This window comes from Adelges cooleyi, unplaced genomic scaffold (assembly GCF_023614345.1).
Source record: "Adelges cooleyi isolate 19-005CV unplaced genomic scaffold, UGA_ACOO_1.1 ACOO_flye_CR_arks_rails_tigmint_CR_PRNA_574, whole genome shotgun sequence".
NCBI lineage: Eukaryota > Metazoa > Arthropoda > Insecta > Hemiptera > Adelgidae > Adelges > Adelges cooleyi.
The window spans coordinates 7,756,635-7,784,341 of record NW_026096268.1 but is presented as its reverse complement, the minus strand read 5'-3'; the positions used below and the strand labels follow the sequence as shown (position 1 = coordinate 7,784,341).

Below are 27,707 nucleotides of genomic sequence, written 5' to 3'. Positions count from 1 at the left end.
AGTAGTGAGTTTCTCTGAAGTTAATTAATCCACTTAAATCTTTACCTACTCTTTAGTAGTAGTACTATTACTATCACTGTCTGTTAATTCTTATTCAAAACAAAAAAAAAATTGTATTTTCAGTTGCTGCAGTTTACATTTTTAAGTGAATAACTAATTAAATTTGTATAGGAATCGATTTAGCACTAAACTTAACGATATTTAAATATATAAATGGACTTTTAGAAAAAAAAACCTGAGCAACACTGCCCAGATTTTTCATAAACCTTTTTTTTTATAAACAAAAATTGTAGAAGTCGTTTTGTAAGAAAAAAGTAAAATTTTTTTTTTTCAATTTAATTAAAAAACAATTTTATAAATATAGGGTGAAGAAAGGTATTTTCGTGGCATAAGCAATTTCGTGATATAGTTTGTTTGATCGTATCGCGTAATTCCCTATTAGAAAATTATCTTGAAAATCACACTGATTGTTAAAATAACTGTTATTTCCGCCGTATTGTCTAATCCCGCCGTATCCATTCTTTATCTTGTCCTCTATAATCACCGAAGTCATCAGTCATGATTTGTAAGCCTTGAAATTTTCCTTTCCGCCACATTCATCAAGACAAGCTGACAACTTAACAGATTTGGCTGGTAAATAAATTGCATACATTCAAAGCCCAATGTTTTACTCGCTTCACGATGGTTTCACAGCTTTTCAGTACACAACACCCATTATAAAATCAACAAAAGACGAGGTTTCTGTTTAAATTATTCCCAGAAACAAAGTGACTAAAACGATGTAATAAGATCAAGCAAAAAGTTTAAGACGTCGCTAGGACAAGGACAAGCTAGGAAAAATAATCACCAAAATATAATTTTCATTATTGCACTTATAAATATAAATAATAGCTTGAGCTTTAATTGCCAACGCCGAATCGTTTTTTATATAAGCGGTATCACTTTTAAAATCACACCTCCCAAAAAAAAAGTATAAGAAATAAAAAATTCATAGACCCAAAAAAATGCATACATCTTGAATGTTTTACTTTAAATCGTACCCCGTACGACTATTTTGCATCTTAGATTTTAGTGCATTTTTTTGCACATGTTTATTATACACACCAAAGAAGTCAATAGGTTTTTGTCCCCCCTCCCTTGATTATAAAAATAGTTTTAACTCTATTTGTGCCCTCGAGCCTTGCTGTTCTCTGTGGAATATTGCATTATAGCCTTTTACATTAAAAAAAAAAATTAAATAAAAACAAGCGAATTATATTTAAGCACCGGCCAGCGTGCAGGAGGTCCTGCAGACGGATAATTGTGTACGGACAAGACAGACAGACCGACCGGGACTGTACCTGATAGGGGAACCGGTTCATTATGCGCGACACACGCCATGTATACTACTTGAGAGTTGTAACAGTGCGTGGGTGTTCGCGGCTCAAGACATTATCACTGCGGATGAACACGTTATGCATGCGTATACACCGGCAACGGCTGGCAATAATAATGTGGGTATGTTCTGATTTGAATAAAGAGCTCTGCGGTATCTGGTTGTTTTTTACAAAAAAAAAACAAGTCTGTTATCATCTTATTTACTGTCTTTTTCGGATCGACCGAACAATAGTCTCCTTATATCCTACCCCAGACCTGACCGTCCCCGTTGCGTCTCGGCTGTCGTCGTAATGTATAACTAGCGTTTTCCGGACTACAAGAGACAAATTGTCCCGGCCAAAAGACAATAATATAAACGATAACAATAAACGCTGTTTTTTTTTTTGGTCGTCTGCGAAACACGAACAAGCTTGGACGGATCAATTTTAATCGTCTGTCGAAACAAAAGGATATACATGCGGTTCAGACCACAGTTTTGACGGTGAACCATCGGTATAACCATTATTCCACTGTCACTAGCAATACTAGAGTTAGCAAAAAAATTGTTTTTTTTTTATTTAAGACCAGGAAATGTTTGGTGTTAACTCGAAAATATGCAACCGCGGGTCTTTTACATGCGTCCAAATAAAAATGAAAACTGAAGACATGGAGCAGATGGGCGAACAGGATAAACAATATCAGCTAGAAGACTAAAAAATCAAAATCACAAAATATTTTTTCAAAAAATTCTATCCTGTACAATCAGTATATTTAAAGCTCTAACAATATCATTGGATTCACACTGGATTTACCTCCTTTAACACTTCATTTAGTAAAGATGAACGAAGTAGGAGTTGGGTTAGATAATAACCGTACAACGCTTATGTTTTATAAGCCCAAATTAATTATAATTTCTCGAGATACAAAAAAACGAGGCCAGTTCTAAGCAATAAAATGGGTTAGAACAGTCTTTATTTGTAGCGAACGACGACAGCCATATAATAGTTATAATAATATACAAACGATCCAAACTCACATATATTATTATGTGGCTTTTCGGACAAGACTTTTTTTGGCGGGTTCTTAATCCGTCTCTTGACATCTCGTTAATTGTTTACAGCTTTTTTCCGTGTCCAATAAAGTATATTATTTTGTTTGATGCTTTTTTATTGGGTCACTGGTATAATGAGATATATATATCATGGACAGAGTCGTTTTCAACACAAGTCGGTGTCCTGTGCCAGGTTTTTATGTTCAAAAATAATGTACGCCAGCGTTCTATATATTAATTTATACCGTCCTCCGACAAGATTAATCGATGCACCAAACAACAACACATTGCAGTATGGAAAAATACACTCTTTGAACGGAATTCTTTGCAACACACGAAGTAAAAAATGTAATTATTTTTATAATCGCGCATTACGCTCTATTTTTAAACCTCAGGTAACGGCCTGCCGCCAAAAACACTAGTTACATAATAACACAACTATATAGCGATAAATACAAAAGATCAGATCTGAGATTCACACAGCAGACTTCATAGGATGAACTGACTTTATGAGGGAAAAAACATTAATGATTCTAAAGAGAATTAATTGTAAAAATACAAATGATTCTTAGGCGGAGTAGTGTTTCACGTTCTGTTATCTCGGTCGGCCACCCTAGTCCTACACCTTCGTTTCCTCTCTTTGCTTCTACATTCATATCTTCATCACAACTCTCACTGAACTACTATCTCAACCCTATCTCTCGTTTTCCCCACAATTGATGTAACACTTAGACTCCCCTTTAAGTATATTTTATTTCTTGTTCTATCCACCCTAGTCACTCCACTCGTCCATCTCCGCCACACATATCCGGTAAACAGCTATGCATAGAGACGTTCCCATAACGAATCGGAAGCCGTCAGTACGGCCAGCTATTTCCGGCGGGGGCGGCGATAATATGTTACAATACCATTGTCGGGTAACGTTGGTAAACTATATATTATTATATTGTATTATTATTTTAATTGCGCTGTTTTTACGGTCGCATAAAAAATCACAATGGCCGGTGCACAAAACGCATATATAATATTATTGATATTTATTATCATCTCGGCGTTGTGTTGTCGCTGGAAGCAATGAAAACCATTTAAAAATTCAAAAAATGACAATGATGAACGTCCGAGGAAAACGTATCATGTGACGTTGTGTAATATAATAATGATAATTGAGACGTCTTGGTCGGAGGTCTGTCCAATTATTATTATTATATTATTACATATATTGAGATATCGACCGACGACAAATTTATTGCGTCTGGTCTCTCGGACGGACGGGCATTTGGCGCGAGGGATGTAAAATAAAAAACTGGACTGGAAATTGTCTACTCAAATTGATAATAATCGTTCTGTGGCCCGTAGCCCGTGGTCACTGAACCCTAAACGCGGTCCACGCACTGCCCGCGGCACGGGTTGTCTCCCAACCGTAATTTATGTCCTTCGTGTGTTTCCACCAACGTCCGGAGAGTATTCTTCTGATACACTTGTGCACAATAACACATGATAATATAGTGCATGGATGTGATGTTTGAATCTAAAAAAAAATCCAACAAAGAAGGTACTTTACAAAAATAAAAAATCTTGTACATTTATTTAAAAAAAAAAAAATGGAAATCTGTATGGAATCTATTTTGTAGTACTCGCATTTGTTGTGCCTACAGTATAGATACGGTAAACAAAATATCTGAGAAAATTGGCACTAGTTCATGAGGAAAAAATTAACGTCATCGCCAAGTCGTTTGCAACAAAATAGTGGACATAATATCAAAAGAAGCCAGCCATTAAATTTAGACGAACACGGTGGCCGCCAAAACAAAATCAACAAAATGGATGCCAATGAAGAACCTGATGAGATTCCTCGAGGTTACTAAAATTATTCTTATTATTATTCGTAAAATAATATCCACTGCTGCACAAACGTTACTCACGGGGAAAACGATTACAAACCGATTTGTCAACGTCGTTCGGTTTGTCATTTTTGTTTTGTAAATAATCACCTTTTTTTTTATTGCAAATTATTATTAATTGAAATACTAAACTGTACTTACAGCGTGAATCCAAGTAAAAACGTTATTCCATTAATATTGTCACGAACAACAGCTATGCGATCACGCAATAATATTATTAATGAATTTCCTAGGAAATGTATGTTTTCTGATATTGTACAATAACATTTATTGCGTACTCAAGCACCAACTGCGTTTCGCTGAAAGTCGGATTTCAGAATAATAATTATTAACGTTGTGACATATTTTCACAGCTGCTATAAACATTTAATTTAAGCCCAGCAAATTTTTGGTATTCGTCCAAAAATATGGCGTTATGGGGCTGATTCTTACCCTAAACAAAAAAAAATTCGCCTCCACCTCTCGGGTTGTCTCGAGGCTGCACGTGTACCCATTGTGAATATCGTCGTCGAGATCTCTATGCGACCGAGCTAATAGAAGAACAACACACTGCATGTTGACTTGTGTGTTACAATGATAAATATTGCACGTGCATTATTGTAATATAATGGACAATGGTGTAAGTACCGTTAACAAGGTCGTCCGATAATGGTGTGGTGTAGATAATAATCTTCTTCTTGGTCTTGGCCCCTTGCACTCTGGGCCACGGTGTAGATAATAATGAATGGGAAAATCGGACTACTGGTTTATTATATTATTATTATTAATAGTAATAATATTAACGTGCAGAGATCATGACGCCAATTATCGTAGGCACTGGGCGCCAGTTATGCGAGCAGTGTGTTAGACATTGTGTCGTGCATTGTATACTTATGCTCTACATTAATAATGTTATGCCGTGTATTTAAAGTAGTTCCAGTTGAGCTACATGTACCGGTTTACAGTGGTCGTAGAATTACAATAACAATTGACCAATGTGTAGGTACAAAAACATATCTTAGCGAGTCTCTTATCAGCTGTCTTTTTAAAAATGTTCTTATTGTTTTCGGTTGAATGAGCTACCATCAGTTTTCACGTCATAGTCTTTGTGCCTTGGCCAGCACGTCTTGTATACACCGACGATAAGTGCCGTTGACATTTAATCGGTAACGTTGATTCGATTGACCCATTTCGACGGACACATAATCGCAATTATACAGTCTTATCGTTTCACAAACCAAACACAATACATCTTATATTTTAAATTATTACTATCGTCAAAGGTCAATGACAATGACGTTATACATTTTCCATAGCGTTCCGGGCCATTGTTGCATGCATGGTTGCGTTTTTTTATTTTTTGCCCACAACGTCGACGGTTCTTATCGAAGCAACGTCCAAAACCCTTCTGATATACAACCGTCTCTTCGGTAGTTTGTAATTTTTTTTTTTTACAAATTTAAAATGCAACAAGGTCACTATAATATATTACTAGTAGTCGGGTAGATTGAACGACCAGCTCGTAGATAAAAACAACTGTGCCAGGCGCAGTTTTGTAGTTTGTATTTTGGATTTAAATTATTGATAAATTTAACGAAGCAATAATTTTCCTTTTAAAAACTGGTCGGGTAACGTTCAAGTATTCCTGGTCCTTTTCAACCTTTTTCGATTCAAAGGACATCGCCTACTTATTAAGGTGTCCAGTATAGACAATTATTGATCAAATTTGATGTGAACATTGTAAATAGAAATCCTTTTCCGATTGTATCCAACTCGTTGATCACAATTCGTTTTTGTATCTTGACAAAGTAGTTACATCGCTTCAAGTGATATTGCGGCGTATTGTTCGGGTAATAGGTGTTATGCGAACCCGACTAACACATAAAACCAAATTGTAATGAATTTGTTAACAGGTTCGCCAGACGAAAACCACAATAACGACGATAATAATGGGTTTCTCCTGTCCAAATGATTTCTGGGTTTTGATAATAATAATCGATTGGTCATAATATATGTATGTACCGTGACCACATGAGTCTGCGAGTGACTATTTCGAAATTTGTAGGTCAACCGCGCATTTAGGTTCAGCTGTCCATTCACGGGAAGTTCGCGCAACGATAATACCGTTGATCTAATATGATATTGTTGTTATGGCCATTAATTCCATTTGATCACATCGCCACGACGAATAATACATAATATTATTATGCAGCTCAATCTCCAACAACTTCCGTACCGGTCCGCCTACTCGACATTATCCTCGCTCAAGTTTTAATCTGTAGAAATAAACAGTCCTAAAGTAGGTAGTCTAGCCAGAAAATAAAAATAAAATAAAACAACGACTCTCGCAAATATGCAGTCATGACATCTAATGTGTATTGTGTTAGTGATGTGACATAAATCCGGATTTCGGGTTCCAGATTTTTGATATCCGGATTTCGGATTTTGAAATCCGGATTTCATATTCCAGATTTTAGAATCCAAAACTCAAATTTTTGATTTTACAATGTTGATTTCTGTTTTTTATTTATTGACTTTCTACTGTTCACTGTTTATGGTGCTTACTATTGATTTTATATTATGATTTTTAAATCAATGATTTAACAACATACTTGAGTACTATATTGTGTATTATATACATGTCGTTACGGTTTTGACATTTTCTTCTGTTGTATTTGTTTTTTAGAATGAATGTCTAGTTATAATTGTTTGTTTTTTAATCGTACAAAGAAATGCATAAAAAAATCTACTATAAGAGTTTCAAAATCCGGATTCTTGAACTTCCACCCGAACATTATGCTGGTATTTATTTTCCCTGCTACTTTTTGTACAATTTATTATTTAACAGCCGAAGACTACCAAAAACAGTGGTCGGAGGTTAAATTAAGACCAAGCGTGACTGTGCAGGAAGTCTTATTTTTTATTTGTATTTATTTTTTTAGTACATTTTCCTCTCGTTTCGTTCGATCGGGTTTTCGAACAGTTCATTCGACGAGAACGTCATCCGAGGCAGGTGGTGCCGGCTGTAAGACATAACGTGGCATTTTTTTCTTCATTACAGTGAACATCAGTGAAACGCATTTAGCCTAAGACATCGGTTGTTAGCCGTACACTGAATGTTCAAGCCAAAATGTTGGTACACTTAAAAAGGCCTACATCACACTTGTCAGAATAGAATATTATGAAAATACATTCTTTTCCTTTGCAACTACTACGTTGATGCTCATTAATGATGACAATTGCTTATAGCTTTGTATACATCTACTACTTAATATCATGTAAATCATTTGATGATTGAATTATTCTAAATGTATGTTTATTAGTTTGTTGTACAAAAAAAAAAAAAAAACATGCTCTTGTTTATGTTTACTTTGTTCGAAATCGATAAGACGTTATCGTTGGAATTTTATTTATTGTTGTAATGAGTTGAATGTTTCACTTATTAGACGTTTTCGTGGAGCGCATTCAGTCGACAACTATAATATACTGTATTTTTTTTCGATTTAAAAAATATTTACAATCTATGCTACAAGGCATAATTAGCAAATAGTAACATTAATATGTACATATATATACAGAAAAAATAAAACGGTGATATAATATGAGGAGGGAGGCCATACAGTGATAGAACCTAACGTGATTATAACTGTATAGCGAATAGAAAAAAAATATACATTATATGCATATTATTACATAACGGATGTATTTGGGTGTCTAAGTGGGCAGCACTAATGGCAGCTTGTAGACTCGATTAGAACGTGTCTCGTTTTTGAATGAATTTTATAGCGTTTAGTGGTATCCAATTTGTTTTTTGCTAATTTTTGTTTTTAAAGGAATATTTTAGAGCTATTAGAGCTATTACCATATGCATTAAAAAAATGTATACACTTTTGGTTGCGGGTCTTAAACATTTGTAAATGCTTTAAAATCCGAGCCCCGAGATAATCGACATCGGTCGTTAATTGATTCAGGTTAATTAAGAATCTTACTATTTACATATTATAACAACAAAACACAACGGTAATACACAATATAATATTGTAATGGGACTCGGGTACCCGGGGTTGGGCCTCCGCTCGGTATGTATGTATATACATACCTATATGTTTTATGTTAATAATATTAAATTACAATAGGTATATCCTATACGTCATATAAACCCATTTATATTAACACCGTAAGAACACTTCGGCGCGACCGTTTTAACACGACGTGAACTGTATTATGTATATAAAAAAAATAAGAATAATAACAAAGAGAAAAAAATGACCATCTAGCTGCCTCTATTAGTTAATATTTTCTTAAATGACGTCTATAATGTTATCGTTGTTGTTAACGCCAGGCACTGTATTGTTGCAGGAGCCAAGATTTATTTTGTTTGTGATAGGCCCACGCTTCATACATTACACATACTTACATTTATATACGGTCACCAATATAACAGTAGCTCTATTGTTGTATTATACTCTGTGCCTACCTACCCCGTTTGTCCTGCAGTATACTGTTTTTTTTATAGTTCTTAAATAACTCTTTTGGTCGACGCAATGACTTTCTTATCGACCCCCATCCCCCCCCCCCGCAGTAGCCACAGTCAGTTTATTTAAAAATCCAAATATTTCGGCTTGTGCCAACCCTGTAAACTTCGTTGCATTCACTTTTTTGAACGTTTTCGACATGCTATTGTGGTATTTATATGTTCAATTGTTATATTGACTGTCGAAGTGACGAGCACATATTACAAGAGGTATCTACTAGACCAAGGGTGAGGGAATTCAAAATCCTCTAAATTTCCACAATTGTCGTACCCCCCTTATCCGCTTGACATTTTAATTTTAATGAAACAATTTCGCACAAAAAACCTGCCGTTCTAAACCCCAAATGGAACTATGTTGGTGCCAATATATTAGTATATTAAGTACCCACCGAACAAAAATTAACTTCTTATAACCTCAAATTCGATATTATATATTTAGGTACCGAATATAACTGTTTACTTTTCAGAATGACAATTTGATAAAAATGTTTGTCAGTATATCAGTTTGCTTTTATTAATAATTGTTTCTTTCAAACCTACAATAAATCTTTACTTTACCAACTACAATTCTTTTTTGGGCAGTGCCAAACGTATGTTATAGGTTTATTTATGTAAATTATAAAATGTATAACTAAGTTGTTTGTAATTTAAGTTCATTAGTTAAACGTTTAAATACATTAACACAAATTGTAAACGTAAAATAAGTTGTAACAACTAACAGATAGTAAGATTCAACGTGTTTTTTTTATAATTAGTTTATATTTAAAAATACAGCGATTAGGTACTTAGCCGAGTACTTAGTAATTTAAATACTATAAAAATAATGCTAGGTAGGGTTAAGTACTATAATTAAATGTTTTTGAGTTGTTATTGGTGTAGTTTTTTATTAAACAGTGTACACATTAATTATAGCGTACTTAACTGAATAATTGTCCGTGTAATTAAAGTAATTGTATCCGATAAAAAGTTAGATATGCGATATAAAACGATTATTTGCCATTGATTATGATCGTAATGATCTAAAATGGTATTTTAATCATTATTAAATTATAATTAAACTATCATGAATATTTTGATGTGTGTCAGCAATCAAGCTCTAGCCTCAAGTTTATTCTAAAAAAAAAGGTCAAAACATTTAATTAATGATATTTTTTTATTTTTGTTTCAGGTAAGACATTGTTAAATGGATTACATGTTTTTTTTAATGCTTTACTAACGGCGTTAGGTGAGTAAAAAACGATCACCACATGTCACACGTTAGTGTTTGTAAATAATTTCAACATGAAAACAGTGATAACGACAAATATATTTATCATATCCGCCGGTTTAAAAAAAAATTAAACTGGGTGTCGTTTTTACATATTATTTTGCACGAATTTGAAAAAAAATTGACAAAAAAAAACCATTCGGGCTAAATGTAAAGTAGGAATTAATAAAATAAAACTAACATATTTTACTTATTTACACATGTTATGCTGGAGCTACAAAATAAAAAAGATAAATAAATGGATGCATAGACTTTCGGTGTGTACCATTTGTCGAATAAATAAAAAACAATTGTTTCAAACGAAATATTTTATTACCATTGTACAATACAACAATTACATAGGAAAAATTTGCAAACTAAACATATTTTATTACAAGACTTATGTTTTTAACAATGGCTATTGTTTTAAAAATTTAACTAAAACGACGAAAAATATTCCTGAAATTACGGTATTCACACTGTTTTTAAATATAATAATAAGTCAACTAAAAAAAAGGGGAATTTAATTAAAAGAAGTTAATTACAAAACATTTCAATAATTATTTTTAATACCATTCAATAAAATGCATAGATTGTAGCAGTTAAAAAACAACATTTAAACTGGTCTTTTTGCAGTTTCGAGGTTCAAAAACATCGACATACGATCGCTATAGTCCCTGATAAACTTCAAGTATGATTGATATAATTTAAACTCAAGCGAATTTCCAATACAACGTTTAGTCTCATCGATAAATCTTTCTGCTGATATCGAATGGCATTCAATAGTTTTGGTTTTTTGTAATTCCATATAATTTATCGGTGGCAGACCTAAAACAGTGGATACCCTATTATATTCATTTTTAATTTTGTCGACAATAATGTCTTGGATTGAACTATAATGATCCATACCTCTTTTTAAGATAGTATTGAGTTCATGGAAGATATCGTCATCATTTAAATTTAACAAATCAATACCGTTTTGTAATTTAAATTGAAAATGTTTTATGTAACCATTAAAGTTTCTTTCTGATTCTTTACAATGACCATACGGGGCATGGTTTGTTTCAATTATAACATTTAGATGATTCACGAATTGCCATATGATCCGTAACAATACAAATCTTAATATGTCCATTATCATAAAGTTAAGTTTTCCAAACACGAGTACTCCTTTGAATCCATGATGATTAGGAAACTTTAAATAAGGCTTCATTGCTTTATTCAATATATCCCAAAAATCTTTATTTATATAACGAGATGCATATGTTTTAAAACGGATTCGAAATTTAATATATTTTTCGTCGATAGCTTTTTTTAAAAAAGCTTCATTAATGTTTGGGTTAATAAAACTTTTAAGGCCATTTTCCAGATTGCCCTTGTGTAATTGGCTTAGCAACGTTTTATTATCAAGTATTAACTTACGTGCGCTAGAACGATCATATGTAACTAACTTTCCAGAATTTATGCTGAAATTATTTTCACCGTAACGATTATTGGTCTCAAGATATTTGTTGAGTTCAGTAACAACAAAGTTATTTTGCTTCATTATATTTCTCTGAATCCCCCATGGTATCCATTTTATTATTAAAGGTAATTGGAAGTAGTTGTTCAAGATTAATGCGTGATTATCAACTAACCATACTTCTGACATCTGTATTCCTTCTACATCTATAAAAGTGCTAACCATTTTTACGGATTCGTCTATGAATGAAATAAAACCTGGTTTTAGATCAAAATAGTCTTTTGCTTGAAAAATTAGGTCTACTATTGAAAAATGATAATGTGCACTGAAAAGATAACTGAATTTCAGTTGGTCGAACCTGGAAGTTATTGCTTGCCTTAGGTTTTCATTAGATAAACTAGCGAAATCGGTTACTACCAACTCATCGTTCTGTGTCTTATATCCAGTATTAAGTTTACTCACTTGTTTCAACTGTGTTAGTAGTTTTCCACGGTCCTCTTTACGATTATCGTCGCACAAGAGCGTCTTATGTTGGAATATGAAAATAATAAATAGGACACAACATTTTGTGAAAATCATTTTCGTAATTACGTTTCCCAATATGATACAAGCCAATTAAATAAAGTTTTATAAAATCTATAATAGTTCTGAACAATTATAAACTAGTAATCATAATGAACGGGAACTCTGTACGGTTTTTTATTTTGTTGGGTACAGATTTGAATAACATATTTTTTTGAAAATATTTACCTTGATACATCAACCACAAGTGTTTTTTGTTCCGATACATACCTAAAAGGGTATTGGTTTACGTTGTTATGTTTACCATTATAGTTTTTTATGTGTTTTTAGACACAGATGTTCTAACGTTTTTACCGACAACACATTAAGAAACACATCCCCAAAAGTTCCTATAATTCCTCTATTTTACTTTAAAAACTATTGAAATTGCTTAAAAATATATAGTACCTTTAACGGGCGTCAACAACTGGGTATTTTTGGTTAAAATTATCTCATTCTATTCAAACGTAATGATGCTAAGTATACTTATGTTTGAGTTATGAAATAATTATTTGAATTCTTCATAACATTTTCAATAGGTACGTGAAGTAATAAATTTTAAAACTACTTTTTTGTTATTTAGTTGTTTCATTTTAAATAAGATGAATACTTTCATTGACATATTCATTTAACTAGAAATTATTTAAAAATTGTGCAACGATTCCTCGATTCCCTGAAAATGTTATGAAGGAATTCTAATGTTATTCAATGCTTAAATTAGAGTATTTTTAGGTAAGTTCTGATCGAAGTAGAAACATGTTTTTTCAAAAAATAAATCCTATATGCGTTATAAAAGATGAAAAAAAAATATTTAATATTTAAATAAATCCTTTATTTGAAAGTTTTTTAATCATTTTATAGCCGTAATAATTCCTGTAATTAGGTGACCACCCCTTTTAACACTATGCCCTGACCCTACTATTCCCCGGGGGGGAGGTGGCAAATATGAAGAGTCTTTTTTTTTGTTAGACTTAAAAAATGTACAATAAGAAAAAGTTCATAAAAAACTCCATACTTATCAGTCAATGCCTGTACCTATTAATGTGTGTATAAAGTATAACTTGTCGGACGGTTAAGAGCATAATATATAAAGTAAAACATTTTTAACAAGTTTTGAATTAATAAAGAAAATGTAATTTAAATAACTTGAAACTTATATTGTAACAACTTTTTAGATAACTATACAAAAGTACAGAACTCAGAAGTTTTTCACAACTTTGTAAGGATCTTTAAAAAACGCGCCAGAGCCATATGTGTTTAATATCAATATTATAAAAGTATTATACAGTATTCGGAGTAAAAGCAACATAAAAATGAATAATATAAAAATAATATATTTTACTCATTTACACATGTTGGGCTGAAGCTACAAAATAAAAAAGATAAATAAATGGATGCATAGACTTTTAGTGTGTACCATTTGTCGAACAAATAAATACAAACGATTGTGTTTTAAACTAAATATTTTATTAACATTGCACAATACATAATTGGATGAAAACAATTTTCATCAAACATAATTAATCGTAAGACTTATGTTTTTTTAACAATTGTTGTTGTTATAAAAACTTAACTTTAACGGTGAAATTAATTTCCAAAAAATAAGGTATACTCTATGTTTTTGAATACAATAATTAGTCAACTAAAAATACCTGCAATTAATTTTAAAATGTTAACTGTAAAACTTTTCAATAATTATTTCTAACATAATTTTAACAAAATGCCTTGATTGTATTGAAGCATGGGATATTTAAATTCAGCAGTTAAAAAACAACGTTTAAACGGGTTTTCCTACAGTTTCAGGATTCAAAAACATCGAAATACGATCGCTATAGTCTCTTATAAACTTCAAGTATGATTGATATAATTTAAACTCGAGCGAATCTCCAATGTAGCGTTTAGTCTCATCAATAAATCCTTTTGCTGTAACCAAATGGTAGTAAATAAAGTTTGATGGTTCCATATATTTTAATGGTTGTAGACCTAAAACAGTGGATACTCTATTATATTCATTTTTAATTTTTTCCACCATAATTTCTTGGTCTAACCTATTATAATGTCTTCTACCTTTTTTTAACATAGTATTGAGTTCATGGAAGATATCGTCATCATTTAAATTGAACAAATCAATACCGTTTTGTAATCTCAATTGAAATTTTTTAATGTAAATATTGATGCTTACTTCTAATTCAAATCTAGTATTACAATGAACATACGGGTTATAGTTTCTCTTAATTATACTATTTAATTGAATTAAGAATTGCCATGTGATCCGTAACAATACAAATCTTAATATGTCCATAATCATAAAGTTAAGTTTTCCAAACACGAGTACTCCTTTGAAACCATGATGTTTAGGAAACTCTAAATAAGGCTTCATTGCTTGATTCAATGTATCCCAATTATCTTTATATACATAACAAGATGCATATGTTCTAAAATGGATTCGAAATTTAATATATTTTTCGTCGATTGCGGTTTTTAAAAATGCTTCATTTATGTTTGGGTTGAAAAAACTTTTAAGGCCATTTTCCAGATTGCCCTTATGTAATTGGTTTAGCAAAGTTTTATTATCAAGAATTAACTTACGTGCGCTAGAACGATCATAATATGCATCTGACTTTTTAGAATTTATGCTGAAATTATTTTTGCCGTAACAATTATTAGTCTCGAGATATTTGTTGAGTTCAGTGACAACGAAATTATTTTGCTGCATTATATTTTTCTGAATACTACTTAGTCTCCACCTTGTTATCAAAGGTAATTGGAAGTATTTGTTCATCGTTAATGCGTGATTGTAAACTAACCATACTTCTGACATCTGTATTCCTTTTATATCGATAAAAGTGCTAACCATTTTCACTGATTCGTCTAAGAATGAAATCAAATCGAGGTTTAGATAAAAATTTTCTTTTGCTTTAAAAATTTCGTCGACAATTGAAAAATGATAATGTGCACTGAAAAGATAACTGAATTTCAGTTGGTCAAATCTGGAAATTATTGCTTGCCTTAGGTTTTCATTAGATAAACCAGCGGAATCAGTTACTGCCAACTCATCGTTCTGCGTCTTATATCCAGTATTAAGTGTACTTACTTGTTTCAACTGTGTTAGTAGTTTTGCATGTTCTTCCTTTTTGTTATCTTCGCACAAGAGCGTCTGATATTGGAATATGAAAATTATAAAGAGGAAACAACATTTTGTAAAAATCATTTTAGTTATGTCGTTTTCCAATATGATGCAAGTCAATTAAAGTTTTGTCAAATCTATAATAGATCAGAACAGTTATGAACTAGCAACCATAATGAACGGGAACTCTGTACTGTTTTTTATTTTGTTGGGTGCAGATTTGAATAACATACTTTTTTGAAAATATTTACCTTAAGACATCAACCACAAGTGGTTTTTGTTCCGATACATAGCTAAAAAGGTATTGGTTTACGTTGTTATATTTACCATTATTGTTTTTTGTGTGTTTTTGGACACAGAAGCTTTAACTGCCTAACCAACATTAAAAAAGACATCACCAAAAGTTCCTATTATTTGTCCATTTTGCTTAAAAATCTATTGAAACTGCTCAAAAATATTATATAGTATTACCAGGCGTGCCATGTGTTAGTAAACAAACAGTTATGTTCGTATGTGACTCATAACCTTCGTTAATTTTTTTGTTAGTACAAATGTTTTTGTATTGTGGTCGCCGTTCGATAAAACAATTGTATTTTAAACAAAATTTTATATTATATAATTGTACAATAAACTAATTGGAAGACAACAATTTGTTTAATCTAGATCGAGTGTTTTCGTTAGATCAAACATATTTCATTACAAGACTGATGTTTTTTACAATTGTTAATGTTTTAAAAATTTAACTTTAACGACGAAATAAATTCCGGAAATTACAGTATTCACTCGGTTTTTGAATATAATAATTATTAGTCAACTTAAAATACCTGTAGTTAGTTTAAAAAAGTTAATTACAAAACTTTTAAAACATTATTTTTAACGAGTGAACATCTGGTCCGAATAAAAAAAAAAATATAAATAATAAATTTAACAAAATGTTGCAATTAAAACATGAAAATGACATTTTTGCTCGTGATTTTGAAATTAAGTATGATATTATGTACACTGCGCTATGGCAATTTTTTTTTTTACTCATTCGAGACGGTCTCCACTACATAAAAACTCTCCAAAACCCATGTACAAGGGACACTGCCTAATAGGAATTAAAATTTCAAGATGGTGGTTTTGTTTTTCTTAACTATAAGTTGAGTAAACAAGCGTCTGTGCCAACGTCTCGTTGCGGTACACGTTTACGTTCTTAGGAGTTTTTTTTTCTTATTTTTAATACCCTTAAGTATATAATATTATTATCGTTTGGACCGCCAGACCGTGACCGGTCCAACACCGCATGACCAACCCCGAATGTAGGTGCTGCTCGCCCGTCGCTTCGGTTAACGTCTTCTTCCCGTCCTCTAATCCCGTGTGCTCCACTGTAGTTACTCTAATATCGTCGTAGGTGTTTTTTAGTGGTAATAAAAAATAATAGAATAAAAAACCCAAACGAGAAACAACCGCAGAGGTACGACGACCGCGATGACGATTGCTCGGTGGCAAGCCATTACGGTACATTCAGCGTTTATTATGTGTTATTATAAAGCACATAATATTATTAATATACCTATATATATATATTATACATATCTAATTTTTGTTCACGGTCTCCGGTAGTTGGAGTGGTTTCATCTGAACCGAGACGGAATGGCGTCCGGTCGCCATCCCATTGCAACTTAGGCGCGCAGGTTTACATCACCAAGAGAGTCTATTTCGGAACAGGCCGACGTTAATTTTTCATTTTTGCTCGTCTGCGAGTTGTGTACTTAAGCTTGGAACCCGATCCGAAAACAACAAAAGATACCTTTAAGTGTCGCGTCTTGATTTTGTTTTCTAAAATGTTGTTATAATATAGAAAAAATATAGTACTTATTCCGACTATGTTTGACAAGTGTTTTCAGTTTAACAAGGTTATTTGTTTAAACCACAAAACAATCAATAACCGGAATTAGTAATAATCACTCGTGTGAACCGTGTTAACCGCAAAGTAATAATATTTAGAGATTAACATAAATTAAAGGTATTGTGAAATAACCGAGTTTACTTAAAATACTTTATAATAACTTTTAGTGATGAGAATCCGAAAATATGGATTTTTTTTTTTAGAAAAAATGCTAGCTGTGTTTAGGTGTTAATTTCGAGCTTCTTCCGGGAGTTTGTCAAAATCAAAATTTGATACATATAACAATACTACACAGCCCACGCCCAAGTTGTACATTAACCGTTACAAACTGTTACACATATCATTATTAATCAGCATGTGACACATCACAACACGGTGTATCCAATGCTCGTTTAACACGTCATGCTCGATGATCCGTGTCCGGATTGTTGTTAATTTAATTTGATGTCATTAATAAAGTATACAAAATACACACAATATATATATTATAACTAGGTATCCAACTAGTCTGCGAGTTCGCCATTCACTCGGTTCGCCCGAATTCACACTGTGTTATTCGTGAATGACAAACGGCAAGTTTTTTTTTCACTGGGAAACGGACTTCATATAATTTTAACGGATATTGGATTTTTAATAGTTTTTTTTTAACCGTTGTTGTTTTCCCCAAAAGCTATTTTGTTCCACCTGCGACGATGACAACAGCTCATTGCTGTATAATTTTCCTCCCGCATCGGCGCCATAGCAGACTTATTATTATCTATTTTTACTATATCTCGCTCAGCGTTGAAATGGTAAATATGTAATTTCAACGAGAAAAGTTTTCCGTTTGGAATATACCATAATATAACAAAACAACTGACTGTAGCTGGTATTGCAACACGTGGAAAATCGCTGTATCTGCTGTCGGTGTCTTTTGGACCGACATTGACAATAATCAAAAACGATAAGAAAATTCCGGTTTTTTAAGGCGGACGCCACGAGGAAACCGGAAACTTGCATACCCGACAAAGCACACGTCACGTTTAAAACCCTTCACGTACTATGCCGTATCGGTTTCCTTTAGTTATTTCCTTAGAATTCGATATTGTGTAGTTTCAGTATGGCCCGTCATCGAGACGGTTTTTTTCTAGTTGGGAATATAATATATACATATATCTTAAAATAATTACAATTGTGTAGTTGTTTTTTATGGAGATACTTTATAGTTTTTTTTACAATATTAGAAAATATTCAATTTTTATCTTTTTTCTCTAGCCCGCTAACATTTTTTTAAAACTTTAAGGAGAACTTCAACGAGGAATAAGAGAATATATAAATACCTAACCTGGTTGAGTTCAAAAGTTGATAGAGCTCTGGAAAACACAAAATAAAATGTAATGTATTTGATTATCTTAGGAGAACAAGAGTCTTATCTTTAACGGATCACCAATAGCATTTTTTTAGATTCTACCTCAACACTACCTTGCACTGCTTAGTGTAACTGTGTTTTTTTACCAAACATCATCTGCTCTCTAGCGAGAGAGGATGAAAATAATGATAATATGTTTACTTGTGTTATTCGTGGCCAGGTAATGGAATTTAGATATTTTTAGACCTGACTTATAATTACTCGCTATATATATATATATTCATCGGTCCAACCAACACAATTTCTTAACGAACGAGTGGAAGTCGTTAATAATATTTTGTTTTACACTAGTTCACTAATGATCATACTATAATAGTACACTATTACACGCACACATTAGCCGTGATTAGTTAGTAAAACGGTGTTCACACAACGCGGGTGGGCTTGTGTAAACAAAGTATGAGCAAGTAAGTAAAAGTCGATAAAATACATCACTCGTTCGGTAAGGTCGTTAGCTTTGGTAAAATGCAAAACCAACAAAAAAAATGTACAACAGCTATCGACTTACACATAAGAAACGGAGGGGAACTAAGATGAAGTCTTTTTTTTTTTGTTAGACCTGAACATTATAAAATATAAACCAGAAACCAGAATAAATTAATCTTGTAACGTTTTAGCAAAAAAAAAAAAAATAAATATATAATATCAAGAAAAAAAATATTGTTTCGACGGCGGAGAAAATGTATTGGGAAATTCAATTAAAACCAGAAAAACAAAAACAGGTCCTTTGTACAACGCAACCAATGTAAATAATATTGTAACTCTATACACATTTGAAAAGGATTTCAATTTTTTTTAAAAGTATTGTTGGCCAAATCATATTGATATTTCTTATGACCAAAATGTTCAAATGTGTTTTAAATATTTTCATATAACATGTTGTTCGATATTACACATTTGGTATCTACATTTTTAAAAAGGATTGTTTCGTGCCAGAGAACCTTTAAAAACTTAACGATAGGGTAATAATAGTATTTTGGCCAAGAGGTTAATAGTCTTTGAACCTTTTTTAAAGTGGCACGTCGTATCAAAATAAATAGCTAGTATTAAATGTGTACAATATAATTGCAGGGATGGCTGTTGTAAGTTTGATTCACTTGCATGTTTTTTTGTTGTTGTTTTTTGAGAGTATTTTGTATATTTTCTGCCTGTACGTTCAACACAAAATATACGTATACTTGAATGTTTGAATATCTCTGGTTTTGTATGTGAAGTCATATCTGTGTTTGTCTTAACGTATCATATGAGTAAATAATAACTAAATGCTAACTTATTATGTAAAAATAAATTATGAAAAAACATATACATTTATAAAATTGTTAAAACATTCACATAATTGTTATTTTAATGTTTACCGTACTAACATAGTTACGTTCCACGTAGTTTTCTAGCTATTTTGAAAAATTAAATTAAAAATACTAACGTTCTGCATTTAAACTAGACCTGGGCAAATTAAAAAACAATTTTTTGATTCAATAATATTAAAATTATAAAATTATTTGAAAATTGAAACGGCCAAATACTAGTATGTGATCAAATACAAATCTATTTCAAATTATTTGAAGGTGTGACTAATGAAAATATATTTCAAATGAATATAAAAATATTATTAAAATATTTGCACACTAGTGCCCGCCGACAATTCCTCCTCCACAAGCTAAGCCCGTACACCGTGGTACCCGATGTAGCGATTTAAAGTCAAGATAAAAAAAGTACAGAACACAAACGTTTTTTACAACTTTGTAAGGCGCTTTAAAAAACGTGCTAGAGCCATATGTATTGGCAATACATTTTTCATATCCATATTATAATAAAAACATATTTTACTTATTTGCACACTTTAAATTAAAGCTACAAAATAAAAAAAATAAGTCAATTTGTGTGTATACCATATATTGAGTAAATAAAAATAAACAATTGTTTCAAACGAAATATTTTATTACCATTGTACAATACAACAATTACATAGGAAAAATTTGCAAACTAAACATGTTTTATTACAAGACTTATGTTTTTAACAATTGCTATTGTTTTAAAAATTTAACTAAAACGGCGAAAAATATCCCTGAAATTACGGTATTCACTCTGTTTTTGAATATAATAATAAGTCAACTATAAAAAAGGGGAATTTAATTAAAAAAAGTTAATCACAAAATATTTCAATAATTATTTTTAATACCATTTAATAATTTTAAATAATTCAATGATATTCATTAATAATTAAAAAAACATCGAAATACGATCGCTATAGTCCCTGATAAACTTCAAGTATGATTGATATAATTTAAACTCAAGCGAATCTCCAATGTAACGTTTAGTCTCATCGATAAATCTTTCTGCTAATATCGCATGGTCTTCAATAGTTTTGGTTTTTCGTAATTCCATGTATGTTATCGGTGGCAGACCTAAAACAGTGGATACTCTATTATATTCATTTTTAATTTTTTCCACCATAATTTCTTGGTCTAACCAATTATAATGTTTTATATCTTTTTTTAAGATAGTATTGAGTTCATAGAAGATATCGTCATCATTTAAATTTAACAAATCAATACCGTTTTGTAATTTAAATTGAAAATGTCTTATGTAACCATTGAAGTCTCTTTCTAATTCATCACTATGAACATACGGGGTATAGTAAGTTTCAATTATATTATTTAGATGGTTCACGAATTGCCATGTGATCCGTAACAATACAAATCTTAATATGTCAATAACCATTAAATTAAGTTTTCCATACATGAGTAATCCTTTGAGTCCACTATGCTTAGGAAACTTTAAATAAGGCTTCATTGCTTGATTCAAAATATTCCAATTATCTTCATCTATATAACGATATGAATAATATGTTCTAAAATGGATTCGAAATTTAGTATATGTTTCGTTTATTGCGGTTTTTAAAAATGCTTCATTAATGTTTGGATTGATAATACTTTTAAGGCCATTTTCCAGATTTCCCTTGTGTAATTGGTTTAGCAATGTTTTATTATCAAGAATTAACTTACGTGCGCTAGAACGAGAATAAGTACCAAACTTTCCAGAATTTATGTTGAAAGCATTTTCACTGTAACAATGTGTCTCGAGATATTTGTTGAGTTCAGTAACAACAAAATGATTTTGCTCCAATATATTTTTCAGAATACCCCATGGTATCCATTGTATTATCAAAGGTAATTGGAAGTAGTTGCTTATGGTAATTGCTTGATTGTAAATTAACCATACTTCTGACATCTGTATTCCTTTTACATCGATTAAAGAGCTAACCATTTTCACGGATTCTTCTGAGAATGAAATCAAATCGGGTTTTAGTAAAACATAATTTCGCGATTGAAAAATGTTGCTGACAATTGAAAAATGGAAATGAAAACATATCCGCATTTCAGTTTGCTAAATCTGGAAGTTATTGCTTGCCTTAGATTTTCATTAGACAAACTGGCAAAATCGGTTATTTTTAAACCGTCGTTCTGCGTCTCATACCCAGTATTTAGTTTTCTCACTTCATTCCACTGTGCCAAAAGTTTTTTATGTGTTTCTGTTTCATTTTCCTCGCACATGAGCGTTTTTTGTTGGATTATGAAAATTATTAACAGCACACAAAATTTTGTGAAAACCATTTTCGTAATGTCGTTTACCAATATGATAGAAGCCAATTATATAAAGTTTTATAAAATCTATAATAGTTACAAAAAATTACGAACTAGAAACCATAAAGAACGCGAACTCTGTACTGTTTTTATTTTGTTGGGTACAGATTTGAATAACATACTATCTTGAAAATATTTGATTTAGTACATTATCAACAAAGTGTTTTTTGTTTTCCGATACAGAGCTAAAAGGGTCACGTTTTTATGTTTACCATTATTGTTTTTTATGTGTTTTTGGACACAGATGTTTTAACCTCTTTACCGACAACACTTTAAGAAACATATTCCCAAAAGTTCCTATACTTCGTCCATTCTGCTTCAAAAACTATTGAAACTGCTTAAAAATATAATACAGTATTTCCAGGCGTGCTATGTAAATGTGTTAGTAAATGAACAGTTATGTTCGTGTGTGACTCATAACCTTCGTATATTTTGTTGTAAATACAAAAGTTTTTGCATTGTAGGCGCCAGTCGATGTATAAATAATAACTTCAATAAAAATTGTGCAATTAAAACATGAAAATTACATTTTTTCTCATGATTTTGGAATTAAGTATGATATTATGTACGGTCTCCAATACATAAAAACTCTCTAAAATCCATATACAAGGAACACTGCCTAATAGGAATTAAAATTTCAAGATGATTTTACATATTATATTTATCTGACTTTTTAGAATTTATGATGAAATTATTTTCACCGTAACTATTATTGGTCTCAAGATATTTATTAAGTTCAGTAACATCAAAGTTATTTTGCTTCATTATACTTTTCTGAATCCCCCATGGTATCCATTTTATTATTAAAGGTAATTGGAAGTAGCTGTTCAAGGTTAATGCGTGATTATCAACTAACCATACTTCTGACATCTGTATTCCTTCTACATCTATAAAAGTGCTAACCATTTTTACGGATTCGTCTATGAATGAAATAAAACCTGGTTTTAGATCAAAATAGTCTTTTGTTTGAAAATTTAGGTCTACTATTGAAAAATGATAATGTGCACTGAAAAGATAACTGAATTTCAGTTGGTCGAACCTGGAAGTTATTGCTTGCCTTAGGTTTACATTAGATAAACTAGCGAAATCGGTTACTACCAACTCATCGTTCTGTGTCTTATATCCAGTATTAAGTTTACTCACTTGTTTCAACTGTGTTAGTAGTTTTCCACGGTCCTCTTTACGATTATCGTCGCACAAGAGCGTCTTATATGGAATATTGGAATATGAAAATTATAAAGAGGAAACAACATTTTGTAAAAATCATTTTCGTTATGTCGTTTTCCAATATGATGCAAGTCAATTAAAGTTTTACAAAATCTATAATAGATCAGAACAGTTATGAAATAGCAACCATAATGAACGGGAACTTTGTACTGTTTTTTATTTTGTTGGGTACAAATTTGAATAATGTACTTTTTTAAACAAATTTAAGTATAATTTAAGTAGTACCTTTAACGGGCGTCAACAACTGGGTATTTTTGGTTAAAAATAACTCATTCTATTCAAACGTGATGATGCTAAGTATACTTCTATTTGAGTTTTAAAATAATTATTTGAATTCTTCATAACATTTTCAATAGGTACACCGATCGTGGCGTAATACATTTTTAAAATTATTTTTTTGTTATTTAGTTGTTTCATTTTAAGATGAATACTTTCATTGAAATAATTATTTAACTAGAAATAATTCTAGGAATTCTAGGAATTCTAATGTTATTCAAGACTTAAACAAGAGTATTTTTACGTAAGTTCTGATCGAAGTAGAAACATGTTTTTTCAAAAAAATAGATCCTATATGCGTTATAAATGATGAAAAAAAAAATTAAATATTTTAATAAATTCTTAATTTGAAAGTGAATTGATCACTTTATAGTTGTAATAGTTCCTGTAATCAGGTGACAACCCCTTTAACACTATTCCTTGACCCTACTATCCCCCGGGGGGAAGGTGGCAAATATGAAGAGTCTTTTTTTTTTGTTAAACCTCAACAATGTAAAATATGGAAAAGTTCATAAAAAAACTCCATGCTTATCAATCAATGCTTGTACCTATTAATGTGAGTATAAAATAAAACTTGTCGGATGGTTAAGAGCATAGTTTTAAATTAAGTAAAAAAAAATTTAATTATAATAACTTAAAACTTATATTGTAAATACTTTTTAAATAATTATACAAAAGTAAAGTTTTTCACAACTTTGTAAGGCGCTTTAAAAACCGTGCCAGACCCCTATGTATTGGCAATTCATTTTTAATATCCATATTATAAAAGTATGATAAAGTATTCGGACTAAAAGCAACATAAAAATGAATAATATAAAAATAATATATTTTACTTATTTACACATGTTGGGCTGAACCTACAAAATAAAAAATATAAATAAATGGATACATAGACTATCGGTGTGTACCATTTGTCATAAAAAGAAAAACAAAACGATTGTGTTTTAAACTAAATATTTTATTAACATTGTACAATACCACAATTGGATGAAAACAATTTTCATCAAACATAAATAATCGTAAGACTTTTGTTTTTTGAACAATTGCTATTGTTATAAAAACTTAACTTTAACGGTGAAATTAATTTCCAAAAAATACGGTGTTCACTATGTTTTTAAATATAATAATTAGTCAACTAAAAATACCTGTAGTTAATTTAAAAAAATTAAATACAAAACATTTCCATAATTTAATGCATTTAATAAAATGCATAGATTGTAGCAGTTAAAAAACAACATTTAAACGAGGTTTTCTGCAGTTTCAAGATTCAAAAACATCGAAATACGATCGCTATAGTCCCTGATAAACTTCAAGTATGATTGAAATAATTTAAACTCAAGTGAGTCTCCAATGTAACGTTTAGTCTCATCAATAAATCTTTCTGCGAAAACTCAATGGGAGTTAATAAAGTTTAATGGTTCCATATATTTTAATGGATGCAGACCTAAAATAGTGGATATTATATTCATTTTTAATTTTTTCCACCATAATGATTCTGTATGAGCTATAACATCTTCTACCTTCTTTTAAAATAGTATTGAATTCATGGAAGATATCGTCATCATTTAAATTTAACGTATCAATACCGTTTTGTATCTCAATTGAAAATCTCTAATGTAAATATTGATGCTTTCTTCTAATTCAAACCTGGTATTATAATGAACATACGGGTTATAAGTTCTCTTAATTATATCATTTAGTTTAATTAAGAATTGCCATGCGGTTCGTAATAATACAAATCTAAATATGTCAATAATCATAAAGTTAAGTTTTCCAAACAGGAAACTTTAGGAAACTCTAAATAAGGCTTCATTGCTTTATGCAATATATCCCACTTCTCTTTATTTATATAACGAGATTCATATGTTCTAAAACGTTGTCGAAATTTAATATATTTTTCGTCGATTGCGGTTTTTAAAAATGCTTCATTTATGTTTGGGTTGATAAAACTTTTAAGGCCATTTTCCAGATTGCCCTTATGTAATTGGTTTAGCAAAGTTTTATTATCAAGAATTAACTTACATGCGCTAGAACGATCATAATATGCATCTGACTTTTAAGAATTTATGCTGAAATTATTTTTGCCGTAATAATTATTAATCTCGAGATATTTGTTGAGTTCAGTGACAACGAAATTATTTTGCTGCATTATATTTTTCTGAAGACTACTTAGTCTCCACCTTGTTATCAAAGGTAATTGGAAGTATTTGTTCATTGTTAATGCGTGATTGTAAACTAACCATACTTCTGACATCTGTATTCCTTTCATATCGATAAAAGTGCTAACCTTTTTCACGGATTCGTCTAAGAATGAAATCAAATTTGTTATTAGTAAAGAATAGTCTGCTGCTTGAAAGATTTGGTCGACAATTGAAAAATGATAATGTGCACTGAAAAGATAACTGAATTTCAATTGGTCGAACCGGGAAGTTATTGCTTGCCTTAGGTTTTCATTAGATAAACCAGCGGAATCAGTTACTGCCAACTCATCGTTCTGCGTCTTATATCCAGTATTAAGTGAACTTACTTGTTTCAACTGTGTTAGTAGTTTTGCATGTTCTTCCTTTTTGTTATCATCGCACAAGAGCGTCTGATATTGGATTATGAAAATTATAAAGAGGAAACAACATTTTGTAAAAATCATTTTCGTTATGTGGTTTTCCAAAATGATGCAAGTCAATTAAAGTTTTATAAATCCTATAATAGATCAGAACAGTTATGAACTAGCAACCATAATGAACGGGAACTCTGTACAGTTTTTTATTTTGTTGGGTGCAGGTTTGAATAACATACTTTTTTGAAAATATTTACCTTGATACATCAACCACAAGTGTTTTTTGTTCCGATATATAGCTAAAAGGGTATTGGTTCACGTTGTTATATTTACCATTATTGTTTTTTATGGGTTTTTGGACACTGACGTTTTAACCTCCTTCCGCAATGGCATAGTCAGTTTTTTTCAAAAATCCTGAATTTTCGGCTTTTTCCAGCCCTGTAAACCTCATTGCATTCACTTTGTTGGACATTTTCGACATATTATTATAATCGTGTATGAGGTATTTATATGTATAATTGCTATATTGGCTGTAGAGCGTGACGAGCACATATTACAAGAGGTATCCACTAGACTAAGGACGAGGGGAATACAATATCCCCTGAATTCCACAACCATCGTACCACCCTTAACCGCTTGTCGTTTTAGTTTTAATGAAACAATTTAACACATAAAACCTGCCGCTCTAAACCTCATATGGAAGTATGCTGGTGTCAAGTATACCTTCAATTATTATTTAAATTTAATCTGTTCCGTGAGTTCTACATGCATTGAGTTATTAAATACATTAACATTTACAATGAACCTTTTTGAACGTGTAATTTAAATGTGTTACAAGATTGAATGAGAAAATAGTGTTAACGATATGGTGTTTAAGGCGTTTTTGGTGTAGTTTTAAATTAAACAGTTTACATATTAATTATAGCGTACTTAATTGAATAACTGTCCGTGTAATTGAAGTAATTGTATTCGATAAAAAGTTAGATATGCGATATAAAACGTTTATTTGCCATTGATTATGATCGTAATGATCCAACATAGTATTTTAATCAATATTAAATTATAATAAAATTATCATGAACATTTGAAGCGTGTCCAATCAAGCTCCAGACTCCAGTTTATTCTAAAAAAAAATTCGAAATGTTTAAATTAATAATGTTTTTTATTTTTGTTTCAGGTAAGACATTTTTCACTGAGTTACATGTTTTTTTGACTGCATGACTAACGGCGTTGGGTGAGTAAAAAACGACCGCCACACGTGTCACTTAAATATTTGTAAACAATTTCTATCTAGAGGCGAAAAATGGTCGATCCAACTTGAGGAAATCGTCTAGTTAGTGCCAGGACTGTTTAGACGGATAAAAGATTATTACAAGTGTTAAGTTTGTTCCGGCTAGTCAAGTGGTCGCTACCTTAATCTTGGCATAATACTATCGTTATGAGTACGATCACCTTTTTGGTTATACGTTACAGTTTTCAAGTAAAATTCG

General features: G+C 31.2%; 1 protein-coding gene across 2 annotated transcripts in view; it reads left to right on the top strand.

Annotated features, from left to right (window-relative positions):
- LOC126843596 (uncharacterized) overlaps positions 1-27,707 on the top strand; it is a 227,546-nt gene that overhangs the window by 30,549 nt on the left and 169,290 nt on the right. The window contains exon 1 of one of the 2 annotated variants that reach the window (XM_050581209.1): positions 27,399-27,451. The exons of the other annotated variant lie outside the window; for it this stretch is intronic. Within the exon in view, the coding sequence (XP_050437166.1) occupies positions 27,435-27,451 (17 nt within the window). The 5' untranslated portion in view covers positions 27,399-27,434. Of the gene's footprint in view, positions 1-27,398; positions 27,452-27,707 lie in introns of those variants that run through there. 2 annotated transcript variants of the gene reach the window in all.